This window comes from Delphinapterus leucas, chromosome 14, assembly GCF_059928025.1.
Source record: "Delphinapterus leucas isolate spDelLeu-1000000601 "Yukka" chromosome 14, BTC_Dleu_Yukka2, whole genome shotgun sequence".
Classification (NCBI taxonomy): Eukaryota; Metazoa; Chordata; class Mammalia; order Artiodactyla; family Monodontidae; genus Delphinapterus; species Delphinapterus leucas.
This window is the reverse complement of record NC_143142.1, coordinates 51,040,498-51,061,101: the sequence shown is the minus strand read 5'-3', so window position 1 is coordinate 51,061,101 and position 20,604 is coordinate 51,040,498. Positions and strand designations below refer to the sequence as shown.

The window sequence follows — 20,604 nt, the reverse complement described above, 5'->3', positions numbered from 1 at the left end:
AATTCAGCAACCATAAAAAGAAAACAATTTCCAAACCTCAGGATTTAAATTACAAAGGGGGTTAGAAAGACATGCTTCATTCTGTTTGTTTCATTTTCCACTAAAAAAGGATAAGTATGTTATAGGAGGGGATGCTGGTTATTAAAACTGAATTCGAAATTGTAAGGTTAACTGGACCCACAAAGCTTTGCCACTTTGCTTACAAGCTTACCAGAACTAAGAATATACTAAATATTTTAACAACAACAAAAATTCAAGTGACTTAAGATACTTATCTTTAAGAACTTCTCTTAAACATACACTTAAGCTCAGAACTCCTAAGCGAAAAGCTCAGAATGTGCCCGGAAGCTTTTGTAACTGGTTATCTAACAGATACCTTGGACTGCAAATCTTTCCCCTTTTGTGATGTTGTCTGCCAAATGAGGTGGATCTTATCAGAAATAAAGTATGGGCCCAAATATATTCCCTGAGTCCAGAATTCTGAGCTGTGGCTTTCAGGTTTCTTGAGGGGAGGGGTGAACACACTAAGGCTGGCACATCTGCCAGGACAGGAAGTCACCTGCCTCAAACCCTGATGGCCAACCTGTTTATGACCCAGTGCAATTTGCAGAAAGGGAACCAACTTGGTGATTAACGGAGTAGCCAAGTGTGAGGCTGGTAACCCCTTAAGTTTTCACTAGTCAGTGGTAGGAAATCTTACAGAATGTAAAATACAGAAGACTATTCAAAAATAATTCAAATAAATGTCAAAATAGTAAATAATGCCACAAATGAACATGTTCTATTGAGATAAAATTCTGGGGTTTAGCTGGAGGTTTCTTAAAGAATAATGATTAAAAGTGGACAAGACCAGAAAACATCCACTGTGCTAACTTTCCCTTAGGAGACTCAGTGTAACTATGAAGAGTTAGTTGGTAACAGGTAACATAAATCCACTGTTGTTAACTAAGCACTACCGAAAACCCTGCACTGAAATACTGCCTGAGGGAACACCTTGACAGTATCTGATGAAGGGGGGAATCAATCAGGGTGGGGACTTTTCCCATGAGTGATATCTCCATCTTCAGATGCAAAATCTCCTGGTCTAGGAGGCTATGTGACTTGTCACGCAGCTAATTTCTGGAGGAAGTCAAAGAAAAACCAGGCCTATCTGATTCTTTCTACTATACTATAGGGAGCCCCATCTTTCCCTCTGGTGCAAAAACATAAGCCTTGGGGAAATGTGACACATATCCCTCTCCAAGGAATAATCAAAGTTAAAGAACTTTCTTATATAAATAGCTAGCTCTGGAAACATGACAGTGGACAACAAGCAAACCTCAGGAATGGTGAATGTGCTACTGGCAAGAATTCGGCAGTCAGCTCACACCTCCTTGGATGGGTGGAGAAGGCGGGCAGGTGAGTGCTGGCAGGTGGAGAGAGGCTGCGGGGATGCAGGTGAGCGGTGCTGGCAAAGGCAGACCTGAGCTTGTAGGGCTATTCCCAGGGCGGCTCCAGGAAGCCTATGCTTCCTGGGTGGACAGTCCTCCTGTCCACCCAACTCTCTAAGAACATCTCTTCCTAAGGAATGGCACATCGGCTACCGTGGGGTTTTTACATCACCCCAGATGTCTTCCATATTAGAACCACCCATTCTTACTCTCTCCAGCAGCTAGAACACAGCTGCTAGTCCTTGGCCACATTTCCTAAAAGGGCAGAAGGGTCAAAATCCCACCCCTGCTCCTGTTTCTCCCATTTACGTTCACAGGGGAACTTGTCTGTGTAAAACAGTAAGCTGCCGTTCTGGTTTATCGATAAGCCTCTGGAGAGTTGTGGTTCCTTCCACATATCAGCTCTCTGAAGTAGATCATCTCAGAGTGGATTGAAGAAGCTGCTGTTCCAGCTTTGTGGCTGGAGACTCATCCTGGACCACGGGGTCCCCTCAACCTGCTGGCTCGTTTAAGGTCTGGCTTGAACCTCTGGCCTCTCCCTCTTCCCAAACAATGACTAGTAAAACTTCCTTTTTTTCCCCTTCCACTGAGATTATCCGCGTATGGGGGCATCCAGGAGATCAAATCAGTGAGAATTAGTTTTCTGGGTGTATGGAGCCAAATAACCAGCAAAAGAGCAATAGCTATAAAGGGGAGGCTGGCTCTTTGCACACATAATATCTCTGACACACATATTACTTGAACCTGCCATTACAACCTGTGGAATTTAAAAAATCTTACCTAATGAAATATTGATAAACATGGAAAAAACTGAAATACAACCTCATTCACTAAATGTGTTTTCATGAAGACACAAAGAAGCTCTATAATGCATAATTAGAAACATTTGATTTTACAATATGAGAAAAATCAAATAAATTATAGTACACTTGTATGATTAAATATTACATAGGCATTAAATGTTATGTTTTGAAATGCCATAATAATACAGGAAAATGCTTATAATATATTTAGAGTTAACTACGTAAGAACATTTCAAAGAAAAAGAGTAGAAAGAAACGTACAAAGTTAACAATCTTTATATCTATATAGTAGCATTTCAGGTGATTTTTACTTTTTTTTTGTATTTCTAAAGTCTTATACAAAGAGAATATATTACTCTTATAATCATAAAAAAATCAGTAAAAGTTTTTAAAGGTTATTTTTTAATATCAAGATTTCATATTACACCAATAAACTTTAGCTATTTTTTCTTCAATCTGTTATCATTAACTGCATCATGAAATTAGTTTTAATCCAAATTTCTATTAATAAAATACATATTAATTCAAGTAATTTGGAAAGATTAAACATAAAAATCTGATAGAATTCATTGCCTGAGTAGATCTCATGGTATTTTATTTATCGTGTTTTTAAATATACAGGCTCCTACTCAGAAAGCTACAAAGAGTGTTGCTCCAAACCTAACAAGATAAAAGGCCAAATAATCATTAAAATCAACTTTTCTTGAATCCACTAGAGAGATGGGATTTCAGGGCAACCAAATAGCATGAAAGCTAAAAAGGAACAGTTTTCCTTCCACCAAGAAAAGGTGGGACACAGCAATGGCCCATATAAGTAGAGCAGAGTAGGAAGGTGGAGCCACCATACCGAGCAGCAAGTCAAACTCAGATCATAGTTGCAGCAAATGGCCAAGGATAGACTATCATGAGAGTATGGTACCCCTGGGAGCTACAGACACAGAGGGATCCAGCATCCACTCACAGCCGCTGTCCAGTGACCTCCACGGCACCACGAGGAAGATCGGGGCAGGGATGGAGACCTAAGAAAGTCTCCCCGTGGTGCAGGCTGGGGGATGCACAAGCAGATAACGAGAACGACAGCAACCACCCCATAGGAGGAGGGGAGCAGCTACCACACCACCTGGACAGGCAGGAAACTACACCCTGAGCCTTCTCCTCTATGAGACAAAAGCCGTAAGCCGCAGGGAAGGATAGCAAATCTTGTTGCCCCTGACGCACAGGTGGCATAGGAGAAGGGAGAAGAATAAGACTCTGTGCTGCTGCGGCAGGAGCAGGAAACCATCCTCAGCACAGGACTTTAGAGGTCCCCTACTACCGAGGGAGGTACAGGATCACTGAGGTAGTCCCTCCCCGCACCCCGCCACCAAGACCCAGGCACACTGACCCTTCTGAAGACCAACGTCAAAAACAAAGATGATGGAGAAAGCCCGGTCCAGGAAGTGTCACTGGTGCTTATCGCTAGCAGAGGGACAAGAGCATGGAGAGAGGCCCCCTCTGAGGCTCGGACGCATAAAAAAGGTCTAAAGCTGACAGTGAAAAAGGAACTTTGAGAAAAACCCTTTGGCAAACCAGTCCTCACCTCAAGCACAAGATAATACCTTAAGGAACTTGAAAACTGGTGGTACAGGAACATACCAGAGCAACAGCAAAACCCAAACCCTGCTCCCCTCGAGAGCAGACTGACAACCTCTCAAATAGCCTAGCGTTAGAGACTTGCCCATTTATAGGCATAAACACTACCTACCACAGTCTATACTGTCCTATACATGATACCAAGCTTTCAACCAAAAATTACAAGATGTACAAAAAAGCAGGAAAGCCCCAACTCCCCACCCCTGCTATCAAGAAATGAAGCCATCAACCGAACCAGACTTAGACTTGACTCAATACTGGAACTATAAAATTCACAATGATTAATACGTTAAAAACTAGTGGAGGGCTTCCCTGGTGGCGCAGTGGTTGAGAGTCCGCCTGCCGATGCAGGGGACATGGGTTCATGCCCCGGTCCGGGAAGATCCCACATGCCGCGGAGCGGCTGGGCCCGTGAGCCATGGCCGCTGAGCCTGCGCGTCCGGAGCCTGTGCTCCGCAACGGGAGAGGCCACAACAGTGAGAGGCCCGCGTACCGCAAAAAAAAAAAAAAAAAAAAAACTAGTGGAAAAGGTACACAATTTGCATGAGCAGATGATATATTTCAGCAGAGAGAAAGACTCAAATGGAAATGCTGGAAATAAGCATTAAAGGAGATGAAGAATGTGTTCAGAAGTTCATCAGGAAGACTCAACACAGAGGAGCACAGAATCAGTTTACCTGACGATAAGTCAGTAGAAATTGCCCAAATGAAACACAGAAGACAAAAGAGTGAACAGAGGTTTTACCCATGCAAGACATATTTTGGACGAATGTGTCATGAGCACTTCGAAAAGAGAGGGAAACAGCCGGGACCAGCAGTTTCCAGGTGAACAGGTTCTGGTAAGCTGAGTGCATCTCTTTTTTTTTTTTTTAAACAGGAGGTGGTAGACAAGTGAAAAAAGAGTCTTTAGCTCACAACACTGAGCACTTAGATGCAGGTACAATGCTCAGTGTTTTACATATTCTTCATTATTATTATCCTCATTTTATAGATTATTATCTCCATTTTATAGAAAAAAATAATAATCTACCCAAAGGATCACACAGGTTGTCTGACCCTAAAGCTCCACCCTTACCACCAGATGCAGCCTACCTTGTGAACTCAATGAAGAAACGAGGCTGGATGATCATAGAGTTAGATGCCTTCCCACTAATTGCACTAAAATGGCCCCAATGCCCTAACTGATCAGTGCTGACCTGCAGGCTGCACTGGCTTACACATTGCTTGCCTCTGTCGACATTTTGGTCAATGACACAGAAACTCTGCTTATTCGATTTACGTTAAATAAAAATAAGATTAAGAGTTAATGTGATGAATGGGCAAAGTTCAAAAGTATATTGAGGCTGGAACTCTGGCCTGAAATCAATGGGAAAAAATGCAAAGTTCTGCACTCAGGTGTAAAACAATCACAGAGATGCAGAATGGAAGAAACTGGCAAACGTGGATGAGTGGGGGAAAAAAAAAAAAACCTGGGAGGTATAGTGAATTATCAGTTTGATTTGGGCCAGCACCCAGGGCTGCTGCTGAAATCAGAGGTAAGATTTGTGGAAGGGTGACATTGTATCCCAGGAGCCTACCACATTACTATTCTTTGTACTGGATAGACGGAAAAATTAGTAACCCATATGACGAGGATTTGCAAACTACATCCCCAAGGACCATCTGTGGAAACCATCGAGTTTAGTTTGGACAGGGTGGCATGATAACTGCCTTTAAATACTCAAAGAGCATCCACGGGGAAGTGAGTGTGTGTTGTTCAAGAAAGCAGTGCACAGCGTTTGGTTAATTACAGAGAGGCTGAGGTGGGTCCCAATAAGGAAGGCTTTCCCTCAATTCCAGTGTCTATTAATGGCTGTTGGGGGGAAATGGCACTCTCTCTGCCAGAGTATCAGGAATGTGGCTGGTGAATGTCAGGAACACCTTGAACAAGACTTTGCCATCTCTTCAAGGCTAGGATCCTATTTTATATTATGTAACTCAAAAAGCACTTCAGTGACTCTTCAGATAATTCTGCTGAGTGAAAAAACGCCAGCTCCAAAAGGTTACATGCTGTGTATACTACCATTTATATAACACTCTTGAAATCACAAAAGTGTAGAAATGAAGAACAGATTAATGGTTGCCAGGGATGTAGGTGGGAGTGGGAATAGGAGGGAAGTGATATTAGGGCTCCTGCTGGTAATGGATATACTCTGTCTTTTGACTGTACCAAAATCTCAATCTCCTGATTTGAGATATTGTAGTACAGTATTACACGATGTTACCTTTGGAGAAAACTGGGTGAAGATTACACAGGATCTCTATGTATTATTTCTAACAATTATATGTGAATCTACAATTATCAATTACCTCAAAATAAAAAGTTTAACCAAAAAAAAAATTAAAAAGCGCTTCAGATCTCACCCACATGTAGGTCATCTCAGTGGATCACACTGGCAGTGACATGCCAATGACCATGACCAAAGGGCTCACGGAAGGTCCTCTCCTCCACAACGAGGCAGCACTTCCCGGAGCACCTGGCACCCTGGACACACCCGCTTAGCTCTCCTGGGAGACACTGCCTTCATCTCACAACCAGTATGCCAAAGCTTTCCTGCTAATGAACCCCAATATCCAACTTTTCTACTCCTGCCAGAGGCAATGATGTATTTCTAGCTGCCCAGATTCAAAACTATGACCCTAGCTTTGATTCTTGATTTTGTTTTTCTACATGCAGGAACCCAATCCTAGGAAGCTATTCCTCAAAGTGTCTCCAAATTTTCATCGTTACGTTTCTGCTGTAATTCTTAGCCAGGCCTCACCACCTCAGAGATTTGATACTGTGCTAGCCCCCCAGCTTCCCATCCCTGTCAATTTCTCCCCAACCCACCCATCTCCATCCTACGCACTGCACGTTGCTTCTCATCATTCTACCATCCTAACGAAACCCTGAGCAGTGTTCCCAGTGTGTGGGGGGCGGGGAGGGAGAAGAGGGAGCATGGCTCTCTAAGGTGTGTAAGAGAGAGGCAGAGAGAGACAGAGAGAGTGTGTGTGTGTGTGTGTGTGTGTGTGTGTGTGTGTGTGAGAGAGAGAGAGAGAGAGAGGGGGCTGTGGCCAGAGTTCCCTAGACTCAGGTTTAGCAACTAGGCTACATGGGAGTCGGGACACAGGGTCATCCCCACACAGTACAAAGAAAGTCTGGAGATCTGTGACCAGCAACCTCGGGCACAGCTGGAAGGATGAGCTTCAGTGGGGCAGACAGAAAAATGCAGAAATAGCAACACAGAACGGGCGGATTTCATGATGACATCAGGAGGTCATGAAACCCACAAGGAGGTGGACAACCCCTGCGGCCTCCCGCATGGCCAGAAGGGGATCCATACGGACACAGAGAGGCAGACTCTGTGTGAGGATGACGAAAGGCTATGCTGTACAAGCTGAATCACCTTACCTCAATTAATGAGACTTCCAGATACACTAAAAGAAAAAACATCCATACTGTGTGGAAAGCCATGGGGTGAGCATCTGATTCTCACCTCTGACTGGGAAGTTTAAAGATGGATTTTTGTAAATAGAATGAAACATGTTATTGAAAACACTTTTTCTTTCTTTTAAAAAGTGATTATTTAGCTGCAAATGTAACATTTTCTCCTCTGTCTGTAAGACTCAAATATTTGCAAATATTGCATAATGGCCCTCTGGCAGACTCACATCTTGTTGCCTTTCATGGAAGGAAAATGAAGAATTATGAAAATAGAATGACAAGGTTTCTCTAACCCGGGATTCCATTATCAACTCTGTGCCTGTCTCAGGTGAAAACAACAGGACCTCATGGTTCCTGTTCTTTAGGTTCCGAGAAATCTTCATCAAAAGAAAACCCTAGGACCCCTGGCTTTCCTGATTTCTTAATTTAATTTGAACCAGGAAAACCACTGTGGCCGTACTGGCCAATCTGAATGTTGAAGGAGGGGCCCGAGGCTTCCTTCTCAAAGCCTAAGGGCTTCATGCTGGAGCATCCATTCGTCTTTGCAGATTCCTCGTGTCCAGTCATGGGGGCGAGGGGCAGTGTTGAGGCCACCATACTGGCTTTGTAAAGACAAGTGATCTCATTAGAACTGCACTGAAGATAAACTCGGTGGCTGCTACCACTGCTGACTTTCAGCCACTAGCCTGGAACCGAGCACCCCATGCAGGGTCAGGCAAGACCTTCCTCTGACATCACAGAGTGGACATGGGCTGCGAGCGTCACCCACGGTCCCCTTTCTAACAATGCCATAAGCTCCAAGGCTTAGGCTGACCCTTGACTCTATTTTCTTTTCCTCAGGGTGACTGGCCTGGTATTGAACACAAGAGCCGGAGACTATTGTGGACCTTCCTTCTGGAAAATGAACGATGGAGAAAGAAACCAGCACTGATCTGATGCTGATGCCCCAAGTGGCTGGGGAAGAGGCTGGTGCCCCAGGTGGCTGGGGAGGAGGCTGGGGAGACAGAGGCCCCGAGGAGAGATGCCCAAGGTCCCAAACGCTGTGTGTGCTACACAGGGAAAGAAGTGGGGGAAGCATAATTCCCACAGACTCATTCTTAAGGACTTTTAATTTTGTGATTTCTCCATGGTATTTAGAAGTCAGTAAGGATGTCCCCGTGCATTCCTTTTCCTTGCAGAATGATTCCAAAGAAAAACTGACAGGATGCTGTTGCAACACTGAAGGCTCTGAGCCTTCCTCCCATCTACTGAGCGGACAGAGGCACTTCTGTTAGGCCCACTTCCTTTTTCTCATCTCTTTTTCTTCCTAGCCCATGGTCTCTCCTCTCACCCTTTCCCCTCTCTCTCTTCTCTTCTTCCTGCCTTTGCCATCCTCTCTCCCCTCCCACTCCCACCACCGGGACCTTGCCCTCCCTCTATTCCCTTCCTGGTGATGAGCTAAAAGGTTGTCACTTTTCCTATCACAAGCATAGCTGCTAGGTTTTATTCCCTTTGGGAAATAGGGCTGCTTGTTGGCGTTTTACGATGACCATAATAAAGTCAGTTTTTATTGCAAACTCTCCCATCTCCCTAGCTTTTGAGGTCCTCGAGACCATGCAGAGAGCACAGGGGAGGGAGCAGCTTCCAAATGAACATGAAGGTTAGGGAAGGCTCCCAGCAGAAGGACAGAAAAATCAGAAAACGCTGAAACAGGATATGAGATACACATCATCCCTCAGCCTGGCTAAATCAGCCTATTAGGCCCAGAATTCCACTCAGCTTGTAAGGTCACCTACAGCAGTTTGTAAATAGAGCCATATCCATTTTCCATAGAAAACAGAGCCAAATTTTTAAAAAGAAGAACAGATTTTCAGTCTCCTAAGAGAAACCATGGCTGTTTCTATTATAAAACAGGACTGGGGGGATTCTATCATCAATAATATTGGGAAAAGGAAAATTGAGAGGAAGATGTAAGGGCAACCAAGGACCTGGGACCCAGTGGGTATTGCACACCGAAGCCATCCAGAGGGGAAAGGCCCTCCCACCCACACAAGGGCACCATCACCAAGTCTGGAAGGAAGATACAGCCTCAACTAGATCTATTCTTGTCATAAAGTCAAATCAAGGCTGAGTGCTCCTGAAATACAGCAGGGTCCTCAGGAAGCAGGTACTTTGAGAAGCGAGGCCAAGGGATGTGACTCATTGCTTAAGAGCATGGCACTGGTGCCTGCCAGCCTTAGCAGGCTCGCCTAACTGGGGGTGGCAGTGAACATAGGGATGGGAAGCCTGGGATGACCACAGGCTCTGCAGGGACCCCTGGTAAGCTATGTTGATTCTGTGACCGAAGTCAGGCTGAAATTCCCCACCGAGGCCCTCGATGCCCTCCCTGCCTGACCCCGTTGCCTCCTCTAGTCACCGTGGTCTCTGCTATGGTGCCTCACCCCACAAGCTGACCATACTTCAGCCTGCGTTCAGTAGCATCTGCTCAGGACAGGATCCCTTCTTACTTCCTCCAAATCCACGCCGCCCCGCCCCCAGCCAGGTACCTCCCGGTCCCACCTGAATCCAGAGGAGACCACACCAGAGCCTCACTCAGCTTCCAGCACCCCTTGGGTACCAGGGTGGATCTTCCTCCTTAAGGCAGCACCCCCAGAGTGTGGGCACTCACAGCCGAGGCACGGCCAGCCAGACGTAGGCCAAGATCCGTGGGGGAAATTAGATAGATTCTCATAACCAAGCACTATTTCCTCAACTACAAAATGGGGATAGCATTATTTACCTTAGAGTGGTCTTATGTGGATTAAAGGTGATAATGCTTGAAAAGCACCTACTATAGTGCCTGGTGCCTAGGTAAATTGTTAATAAATGTTGGTCACTTTTATAATTGATGGCAGAGTTGAAAGGCAATCTCAAATTCATTCATCTCTACATAGGAATATGCATATACATATGTATAACATTTAAGTATGTACCTAAGTAACTGAAAGTATTAAACATGAAATACAGCGGGTAATATTAATACTCTATCCATGGCATAATGTTTTAATTAAACATTAAAAACCAGAGGTGCCAAAAGCATTTGATTAATGCTTAAAAGGAAAAAATAAAAATACATTAAAAATTCGTAAGTTCTTTGCAATTTGAGTTTTTTGGTTTTTTTTTTAATCTATAAAACAGTAGTCCTTATTTGTACTGTGACAGGGCAGGAACAAAGCTGAATAGGACTTCTTTCTGCAAAACCATCTCAGAGAGGGTAACAGGGTAAAAAGGCAGGTGTATAATATGCAAACTGAATAAAATGTTCAATAATAACCTCCTCTTACCTTTGACCCAATGAGCGTGTACAGCCACTGAATGGTTTCATTGTGGTTTATTACTCCATTCATCCCATCCACATACAACATAATCTGGCCCAAAGCTACAGAAGAGAAGAGAAAAAGAAGCAAGGAGACGTTATGGTTTATATGTAAATATAACCTCCAATGATCATAATGTCAAGTGAGATTTTCACACTTTAAGTACACTGTATGTTAAGAACCAAATCTGCAGAGAATCCCTGAGCTCTGAAATTAGCACAATCTCATTGCAGAAAGTGTCGATCACTCCAGAAGAAATAAGGGTTATCCTGGTGTCTGGAAGATGCAATTAAGGCACCAAATCCAGTGATTGTTGTTTCTCTGTGCCTTGATGTATAAATGCATGTTTTTACGTTTCTATATCTGTATGTAGTCTCAGACGAGGCAGAGATATCCATGAGATGGTGTCTGGGTCGTGGCCTCCCGCTGGGGCCAAGAGGGTGCATGAAGTTTCTAAAAACAACTTGTCTGGTGCCCCAGCCTATGGTCAGGCAGGTCCCTGACACTATGGAACCATTTTGAGCCAATACAATTTGAACCCTTAAGATAAGGAATAAATACGTATTTAAATATTATTTGTAATCCTTTTAAAGACTTTCAGGTTTTAAAATGTCAGAAATCATGAAAACAGAGGGTGGGGGTGGGAAGGGGGAATGGGGAGGTTAGTGTTTAATGGGGACAGAGTTTCAGCTTAGGAAGGTGAAAAATTCTAGAGCTGGATGATGGTGAGGGTTGAAAAACAATGTGAATGTACTTAGTGCCACTGAGTACATTTAAATATGGTTAAAATAGTATGTTTTATATTATGTGACTTTTACTGCAATAAAAAAATTTTAAAAAAGAAATCATAAAAAAATTGTTGATACCAAGTCCTAAATTCTTAGTTAAGAAAAATATAGTCACCACAGATTATTATTATTCAACAAAAAAACCCAAAACAAAACAAAACCAAAAAAAAGCCACGTTATTACTTTAAAAAATATATATATTAACTCTATTTTTTCAGTTCCCTTGGTATCAAAATAATTTGCATTCTAGAACACAAATAAACAGAAGTTACATACTCTTAAGTAAATAGGCTTCCTTGAATCAGGTCTGACCTCCTACCTTACTGCAGCCGTAATTAATTGGCATGGCACTGGCATTTTTAGGTAACACTTTTTTTTCTGGTAATATTAGGATATCTTATTTTAGAAAACTGACAACAAGAGGTGTAAAATGAAAGTAATTCATAATCTCATAGTTTAAAGAATTATTCTTAACATGTTGATATGTTTTCTTACATTCTTTCTTTTATGCTTTACACACACATACACACACAACTTTATACGTAGGTCGTGGGAACAGTCCAGATAAAATGGTGATGACTGAAAAGAGCAAAGCACAAAAGTGAGTGTACACTAATTCCAAGCATACCACTATATGTGTTATGTTAGAAAACTCACTATTATACTATCCAACAAAAGATCAAATGACAAAACCACATCACCATTCTGAGAAAAAGTATGCTCCTAAATATGTAAAAACTCAAAATTCTTTTTTGGATTTATTTTATTTATTTATTTTTTAACATCTTTATTGGAGTATAACTGCTTTACAATGGCGTGTTAGTTTCTGCTGTATAACAAAGTGAATCAGATATACATAAACATATATCTCCGTATCTCCTCTCTCTTGCGTCTCCCTCCCACCCTCCCTATCCCACCCCTCTAGGTGGACACAAAGCACAGAGCTGATCTCCCTATGCTACGGGCTGCTTCCCACTAGCTACCCATTTTACATTTGATAGTGTATATATGTCCATGCCACTCTCTCACTTTGTCCCAGCTTACCCTTCCCCCTCCCCATTACCTCAAGTCCATTCTCTATGTCTGCATCTTTATTCCTGTCCTGCCCTTAGGTTCTTCAGAACCATTTTTTTTTTTAGATTCCATATATTTGTGTTAGCATACGGTACTTGTTTTTCTCCTTCTGACTTACTTCACCCTGTATGACAGTCTCTAGGTCCACCCACGTCACTACAAATAACTCAATTTCGTTTCTTTTTATGCCTGAGTAATATTCCATTGTATATATGTGTCACATCTTCTTTATCCATTCATCTCTCGATGGACACTTGGGTTGCTTCCATGTCCTGGCTATTGTAAATAGAGCTGCAATGAACATTTTGGTACATGACTCTTTTTGAATTATGGTTTTCTCAGGGTATATGCCCAGCAGTAGGATTACTGAGTCATATGGTAGTTCTATTTTTACTTTTTAAGGAACCTCCATACTGTTCTCCATAGTGGCTGTACCAATTCACATTCCCACCAACAGTGGAAGACGGTTCCCTTTTCTCCACACCCTCTCTAGCATTTATTGTTTGTAGATTTTTTGATGATGGCCATTCTGACTGGTGTGAGGTGATACCTCATCATAGATTTGATTTGCATTTCTCTAATGATTAGTGATGTTGAGCATCCTTTCATGTGTTTGTTGGCCATCTGCATTATCTTCTTTGGAGAATTCTCTGTTTAGATCTTCTTCCCATTTTTGGATTTGGTTGCTTTTTTGATATTGAGCTGTATGAGCTGACTGTATATTTTGGAGATTAATCCTTTGTCCGTTGATTCATTTGCAAATATTTTCTCCCAATCAGAGGGTTGTCTTTTTGTCTTGTTTATGGTTTCCTTTGAGGTGCAAAGCTTTTAAGTGTCATTAGGTCCCATTTGTTTATTTTTGTTTTCATTTCCATTTCTCTAGGAGGTGGGTCAAAAAGGATCTTGCTGTGATTTATGTCATAGAGTGTTCTGCCTATGTTTTCCTCTAAGAGTTTTATAGTGTCTGGCCTTACATTTAGGTCTTTAATCCATTCTGAATTTATTTTTGTGTATGGTGTTAGGGAGTGTTCTCGTTTCATTCTTTTACATGTAGCTGTCCAGTTTTCCCAGCACCACTTATTGAAGAGGATGTCTTTTCTCCACTGTATATTCTTGCCTCCTTTATCAAAGATAAGGTGACCATATGTGCGTGGGTTTATCTCTGGGCTTTCTATCCTGTTCCATTGATCTATATTTCTGTTTTTGTGCCAGTACCATACTGTCTTGATTACTGCAGCTCTGTAGTATAGTCTGAAGTCAGGGAGCCTGATACCTCCAGCTCTGTTTTTCTTTCTTAAGATTGCTTTCGCTATTCGGGGTCTTTTGTGTTTCCGTACTATTTGTGAAATTTTTTGCTCTAGTTCTGTGAAAAATGCCATTGGTAGTTTGATAGGGATTGCATTGAATCTGTAGATTGCTTTGGGTAGTATAGTCATTTTCACAACGTTGATTCTTCCAATCCAAGAACGTGGTATATCTCTCCATCTGTTGGTGTCATCTTTAATTTCTTTCATCAGTGTCTTATAGTCTTCTGCATACAGGTCTTTTGTCTCCTTAGGTAGGTTTATTCCTAGGTATTTTATTCTTTTTGTTGCAATGGTAAATGGGAGTGTTTCCTTAATTTCTCTTTCAGATTTTTCATCATTAGTGTATAGGAATGCAAGAGATTTCTGTGCATTAATTTTATTTCCTGCCACTTTAGCAGATTATTTGATTAGCTCTAGTAGTTTTTTGGTAGCATCTTTGAGATTCTCTATGTATAATATCAAGTCATCTGCAAACAGTGACAGTTTTACTTCCTCTTTTCTGATTTGGATTCCTTTTATTTCTTTTTCTTCTCTGATTACTGTGGCTACAACTTCCAAAACTATGTTGAATAATAGTGGTGAGAGTGGGCAACCTTGTCTTGTTCCTGACCTTAGTGGAAATGGTTTCAGTTTTTCACCACTGAGAACAATGTTGGCTGTGGGTTTATCATATATTTTATTATGTTGGGGTAAGTTCCCTCTATGCCTACTTTCTGGAGAGTTTTTATCATAAATGGGTGTTGAATTTTGTCGAAAGTTTTTTCTGCATCTATTGAGATGATCATATGGTTTTTCTCCTTCAATTTGTTAATATGGTTTATACATTGACTGATTTGCGTATATTGAAGAATCCTTGCATTCCTGGAATAAACCCCACTTGATCATGGTGTATGATCCTTTTAATGTGCTGTTGGATTCTATTTGCTAGTATTTTGTTGAGGATTTTTGCTTCTATGTTCATCAGTGATATTGGTCTATAGTTTTCTTTTTTTTGTGACATCTTTGTCTGGTTTTGGTATCAGGGTGATGGTGGCCTCGTAGAATGAGTTTGGGAGTGTTCCCCCCTCTGCTATATTTTAGAAGTAAAAACTCAAAATTTTAAACACTTAATTGAACATATCCTTGACACAATAAACTGTACATTTTTGAAAATAACAGTTTCATATTCCATTTAATGGTGAAACACTGGAGATACTCCTATTAAAATCAGAAAAAATTTTAAAATGATGCCCATTAATCTCATGATTATTTAGTACCATGCTACAAACTTTCAAGCAAATTTAACAAGACGTGAAAAATAATTAAAGGTAGGATGTTTAGAAATGAATACATAATACTGTCATTATTGCAAGAAATATTATAGACCCAATAAAAAACTCATCTACAGAATTTATAATGAAGAGATCACAATTATAACCACTTTCTCATCTTAATGAGAAATAAGAATGTAACATACAAAGAAAATTAAAGTTTGATATAAAAATATAATACTAGATAAATGATATGACAGCATATATGATAAAGGCTTAAATGATTTATTGTATAAAAAATTCATACAAGTTGATAAGAAAATACTAAATGCCAAGAGAAAAAAACTAAAAGCATTTCATAAGAGAGATGACAAGCTGGTTTACAATAACAAAGTTGTTCATTCTTACTATAATAAAAATGCAAATTAAAATAATAATGAGGTAGAATTTTCACTTAAATCATGAAAGATATTTTTTAAAGAAATGATTAGGTTATCAATTGTTGGAGAGGTTAAACCAGTAACTTCATACATTCCTGGTGGTGGGGCAAGTTGGTACAAGTCCTATAATAAGGCTATTTAATGCTGTAGTTGTTTTAAAAATAGTTACCACTTAGTGTCTACCATGTCCCAAGGTCCGAGGGTGGGACTTTATACGTGTCATTAATACAACAGCCCTGCTGTGAGGCAGGTATTATAACTTCCGTCTGACAGAGGGAAAAACTGAAGCTCTGAAAAGTAAAGGAATGTGCCCCCAAATCCCATCACTACCAAGTGGCGGAGTCCACCTCCAGCCAGGGCAGGCGGGCTCCTCCATGTCTGTACTCAGAGCCTGGAAGTCCTCTCTAGGCTCTTCCCAAGCCAATGTGATTTCGGGAATCTATCCTAAGGAAATAACCCTAGGTTAAAGGGGGGAAAAGAAGGATGAAGCAAAGATACTCACTGGAGTGTCATCTATAACATCAAACTATCAACTGAAATCTAAATATGTATCAGATCTAGAACTCAGCATACACAGCAATTTATCAAAGCTATGTCCTAACCTGTGAACCGTTTCTGATAAAATAATTAAAAAGTGGAAACTTATAACGATTATGTAATTCAGTAAAACACTACAATCTCAAGCACAGAAGGAAAGGGAAACCCATGACATATTAAGCACTACGATTGGTTATATGTTCTTTGGATGTATTTTTTTCTACTTTTCGCTGATTTTCACTATGAGCATCTATTAATTTTATAATTGGGAAGTAAAGAAATATACAAAAAGGAAGCAAATAAGACTGTATAATGTAAAGTGTTAGGTGCTTCTCTTGGTTTTTAGAATTTTTTTTACTAGCCCATCCCTCTTGGCATACCCCTCCCTCCTTCAGAAAGATACAGCACCCACTTCATGACAGAGTTCTGAGAATTCAGCACATTCTGCCCATTCTTCCCTTTCCCTTTTTCTTTCCTCCTCTCCCTTCCAAAACGAACTTGCAAATCTCCAGGGAAGAGGACTTTGTACCACAGTCCTTTTCCCATTCAAGTTCCACTGCTGAGGAAGCAAATCCAAGGCAGATTTAGCATCTTCTAAATCAGCTAAATGGCACAGGGAAGTCAATGTAGACTGTTCAGCCTCTGGAAGGTACATTCCTTGGGGAGACTCTCCCCCCAAGGCTGAAAAGCCAGGAATGAAAGTCTCCTCCCTAACTGCTCAGGGCCTCTGGTACTGCAGAAAGCCCAGCAAGCCAGGGCACCACTACAAAAAGGGAGTCAAAGTAAGAATTTCTATAAGTTTTCGCTCTATGATGTTTCCATTCTAGGTTCTATTAACTGCCCACTTTGGAGGAAGAAAGTCACCAGAAAGTCCACGTCTAATGGAATTCAACTTTCTGATCATACTGATTTGTCATAATATTGTGACAATCAAAAGCTTTCAGGCTAGATCTTTTGCACCCTAGCCCTAAAGCTAAAGCAAAACCCACTGCAGACACAAGATGGCACTAAATAGATTTAAGTGGGTTAATGTCTCACTAAGCTTCCACAGCAAAATACCACCAATGTAAATGAGGGCCTGTGAATAAAACTCGCCCAGGGGAAAAAAAAAAAAAAAAAAGAGAGAGTGGCATGGACATATATACACTACCAAACGTAAAATAGATAGCTAGTGGGAAGCAGTCGCATAGCACAGGCAGATCAGCTCCGTGCTTTGTGACCACCTAGAGGGGTGGGAGGGAGGGAGACGCAAGAGGGAAGAGATATGGAAACATATGTATATGTATAACTGATTCACTTTGTTATACAGCAGAAACTAACACACCATTGTAAAGCAATTATACTCCAATAAAGATGTAAAAAAAACAAAAAGTAGATGGCCTGGGTCACAGGAACCATGAAAATTAGTGATTTCCATTTCTAAGAAGGATGAGGAGGATGAGAATGTCAGAACACAGTGGTGGGTAACAATAGCACAGGTGTAAAAAGATACAAGGGCCTTGGGTGTTATGCTGCTCATGGAATTTACTCGAGGCATTTTTATTAATTTTCTGTGCTTCAGTTGCCTCATCTCAAAAATAAGATAGTAAGACTGTAGTACCTACTTTTCAGGGGTGTTGTAGGGACTGAGTTAGAGCAATGCCTGACTCAGAGTAGGTGCTCAAAGAACATTAGTCATATCAAGTACGTCACTGAAGTCACATCAATTATCCACTGGACAGAAGCACGCAATGAAAGACTCTCCAAGACACACAGTGGGGGAGAGCCCTCTGCCCAACTCAGTCACAATGATTTTTTCTAAAAATTTTTTGTTTTACTTTTTACATTTAGATATATGCTCCATTTTGAGATATTTTTTGTATAAATTGTGAGGTTTAGATTGATATTCTTTTTTTTTTCACATAGATGTCCAATGGATCTAATACCATTGTTTGAAGAGACTATCCTATCTTTATTTGCTTTTGCAAATTTGCCAAAAATCAATTGGCTATGTTTGCATGGGTCTATTTCTGGATTCTCTATTCTGTTCCACTGATCTATCCATCTATCCTTTGGCCAACACCACAGTATCTTGATTACTGTAGCTTCATAAGAAGTCTTAAAATCAGGTAGTATGACTCCTACAATTTCATTCTTCCTTTCAAAAATTGTTTTGGCTATTCTTGTCTTTTGGCCTTTTCATGTAAATTTTAGAAGCAGTTTTTCTAAATCTGCAAAAAATCTTTCAGGAAGTATTATGGGAAATGCATTAAATCTACAGATAAATTTTGGGAGAATGACATCTTTACTACATTCAGTCTTATAACCCATGATCCTATTATGTCATCATTTAGATCTTCTCTATTTTCATGAGTGTTTTGTAGTTTTTAACTAAAGATTCTGTATATGGCTTTCTGCTAAATTTATAAGTATTTCATATTTTTTGGAGCTACTGGAAATATTTTTAAACTTCTCCATTCCCAACTATTTATTATTAGTATATAGAAATAAAAATAATTTTTTTTGTTTTGACTTTGTATTCTGTAACTTTATTAAACTTATTAATTCTAGGGGTTTGGGGGGTTATGTTTTTATAGATTCTCTGAGGTTTTCTACATAGCCAGTAATATTGTCTGTTACCTAGAACAATTTTATTTCTTCCTTCCCAACCTATATCCCCCCCCACCCCACCCTTTATTCCTCTTTGCCTTATTGCACTGGTTAAGTATTTCAATAGGGGTGGTAGGAGTGGACAACTTTGCCTTTTCTCAGTATTAGGGGGAAAGCATGTAAGTCCTTCACCATTAATTATGATGTTAGCTATAGGTTTTTGCACATTGCCCTTTTTCAAGGTGAAGACGATCCCCCCCAATGTCTAGTTTGTTAAGAAGTTTTTTTAAATCATAAATGGATGCTGAATTTTGTCAAATGTTTCTTCTACATCAATTGATATTATCAAGTGGTTTTTCTTCAGACTGATAATGTGGTGAGTTACACAAAGTGAATTTCAAATACTTAACCAGCCTTGCATTCCCTCTTGGCCATGGTGAATTACTCTTTTTATAGATTGCTGAATTTGATTTGTTGATATTTTGCTGAGGATTTTAGCATCTTTGTCCATGAGACATATTGGTCTATAGTATCCTGTCTCCGTCTTGTTTCATATCATGGTAATGCTGGTCCTGTAAAATGAATTGGGAAGCATTCCCTCCTCTGATGTTTTCTGGAAAAGATTACATAAAATTGGTTTTATTTTGTCTTTAAATGTTTGTCAGAATTACCAGGAAACCATCTGAGCCTGGAGATTCCTTTTTCAGAAGATTGTTAACTACAAATCAAATTTCTTTAATAGTCATAGTTAATAACATTTATAGTAATAAGGCTAGTCAGGTTATCTATTTCATCTTGGGTGAATTTTGGTAATCTGTGGTTTTTAAGGAACTGGCCCATTTCATCTAATTATCAATTTTATATACCTAGAGTTGTTCATAGTATTCTTTTATTACTCATTTAATGTCTGTGGAGTCTGTCATGATAGCCCCTCTATCATTACAGATGTTGGCAATTAGTGTCTTCTCTTTTTCTTTGTCATTGTGGCTTATTATCTTCCTTTTCAAAGAATGAGATTCTGTTTCACTGATATCGACTCCGTTATTTCTCTGTTTTCAATTTCATTAGTTTTTACCCTTATCTTTATCATTTCTTTCCTTCTACTTGATTGAGTTTGTTTTTCCTTTTTTATTCTAGTTTCTTAAGGCAGGTGTTTATATTATGGATTATTTTCTTAGAAACGTGTAATACTATAAATTTCTCTCCACGCATTTCTTCAAATGCATCCCACAGGTTTTTATTTGTTTTTCATTTTAATTTAGTTCAAAATATTTTCTAATTTCCATTTGAGAATTCCTCTTCAACATATAGATTATTTAAAAGCATGTTGTTTAATTTCCAAGCATTTGGAGATATTCCTGTTACCCTTCTGTAACTGATTTATAGTTTAACTCCATTATGGCCAGAAAATATATCAGATGATTTCAATTCTCTTAAGTTTGTTATTTTTATGACCCAGGGTATTCCCTATCTTGGTGAATGTTTTATATGTACTTGAAAAGAATATGTTAGGTAGAGTACTCTATAGTTAGGTAGAGTACTATAGTTAGGTAGAGTACTCTATACTGCTATAGTTAGGTAGAGTACTCTAAAAATGTCAGTTAGAACTAGTTGTTGATGGTGCTGTTTAGTTCCACTATAGCTTTGCTGATCTTCAGTCTACCAGTTCTATTGATTACTAAAAAAGGAATGCTGAAGTCTTCAACTACAAGAGGACTTTCCGTTTCTTATTTCAATTCTCTCGGTTTTTGCTTCATGTATTTTGAAGCTCTATAGGTTTTCCATTTCTGGATGAATCAACCCTTTTATCATTATAATGTCCTTTATCCCTTGCTATTTTCTTTACTTTGGCCTGTACTTTCTCTAATGTTAATATGGCCTTCTTTTGATTAGTGTTTGTATGGTATTTATTTCTGTATCCTTTTGCTTTTAAACTAACTATAGCATTATAATTAA

The 20,604-nt window shown here is 40.0% G+C and overlaps 1 protein-coding gene across 1 annotated transcript in view; it reads right to left on the bottom strand.

The window, feature by feature from the left end:
• FHOD3 (formin homology 2 domain containing 3) overlaps nt 1-20,604 on the bottom strand; it is a 497,208-nt gene that overhangs the window by 205,670 nt on the left and 270,934 nt on the right. Inside the window, exon 6 of the mRNA XM_022587005.3 lies at nt 10,631-10,725. Within this exon, the coding sequence (XP_022442713.2) occupies nt 10,631-10,725 (95 nt within the window). The remainder of the gene's footprint in view (nt 1-10,630; nt 10,726-20,604) is intronic.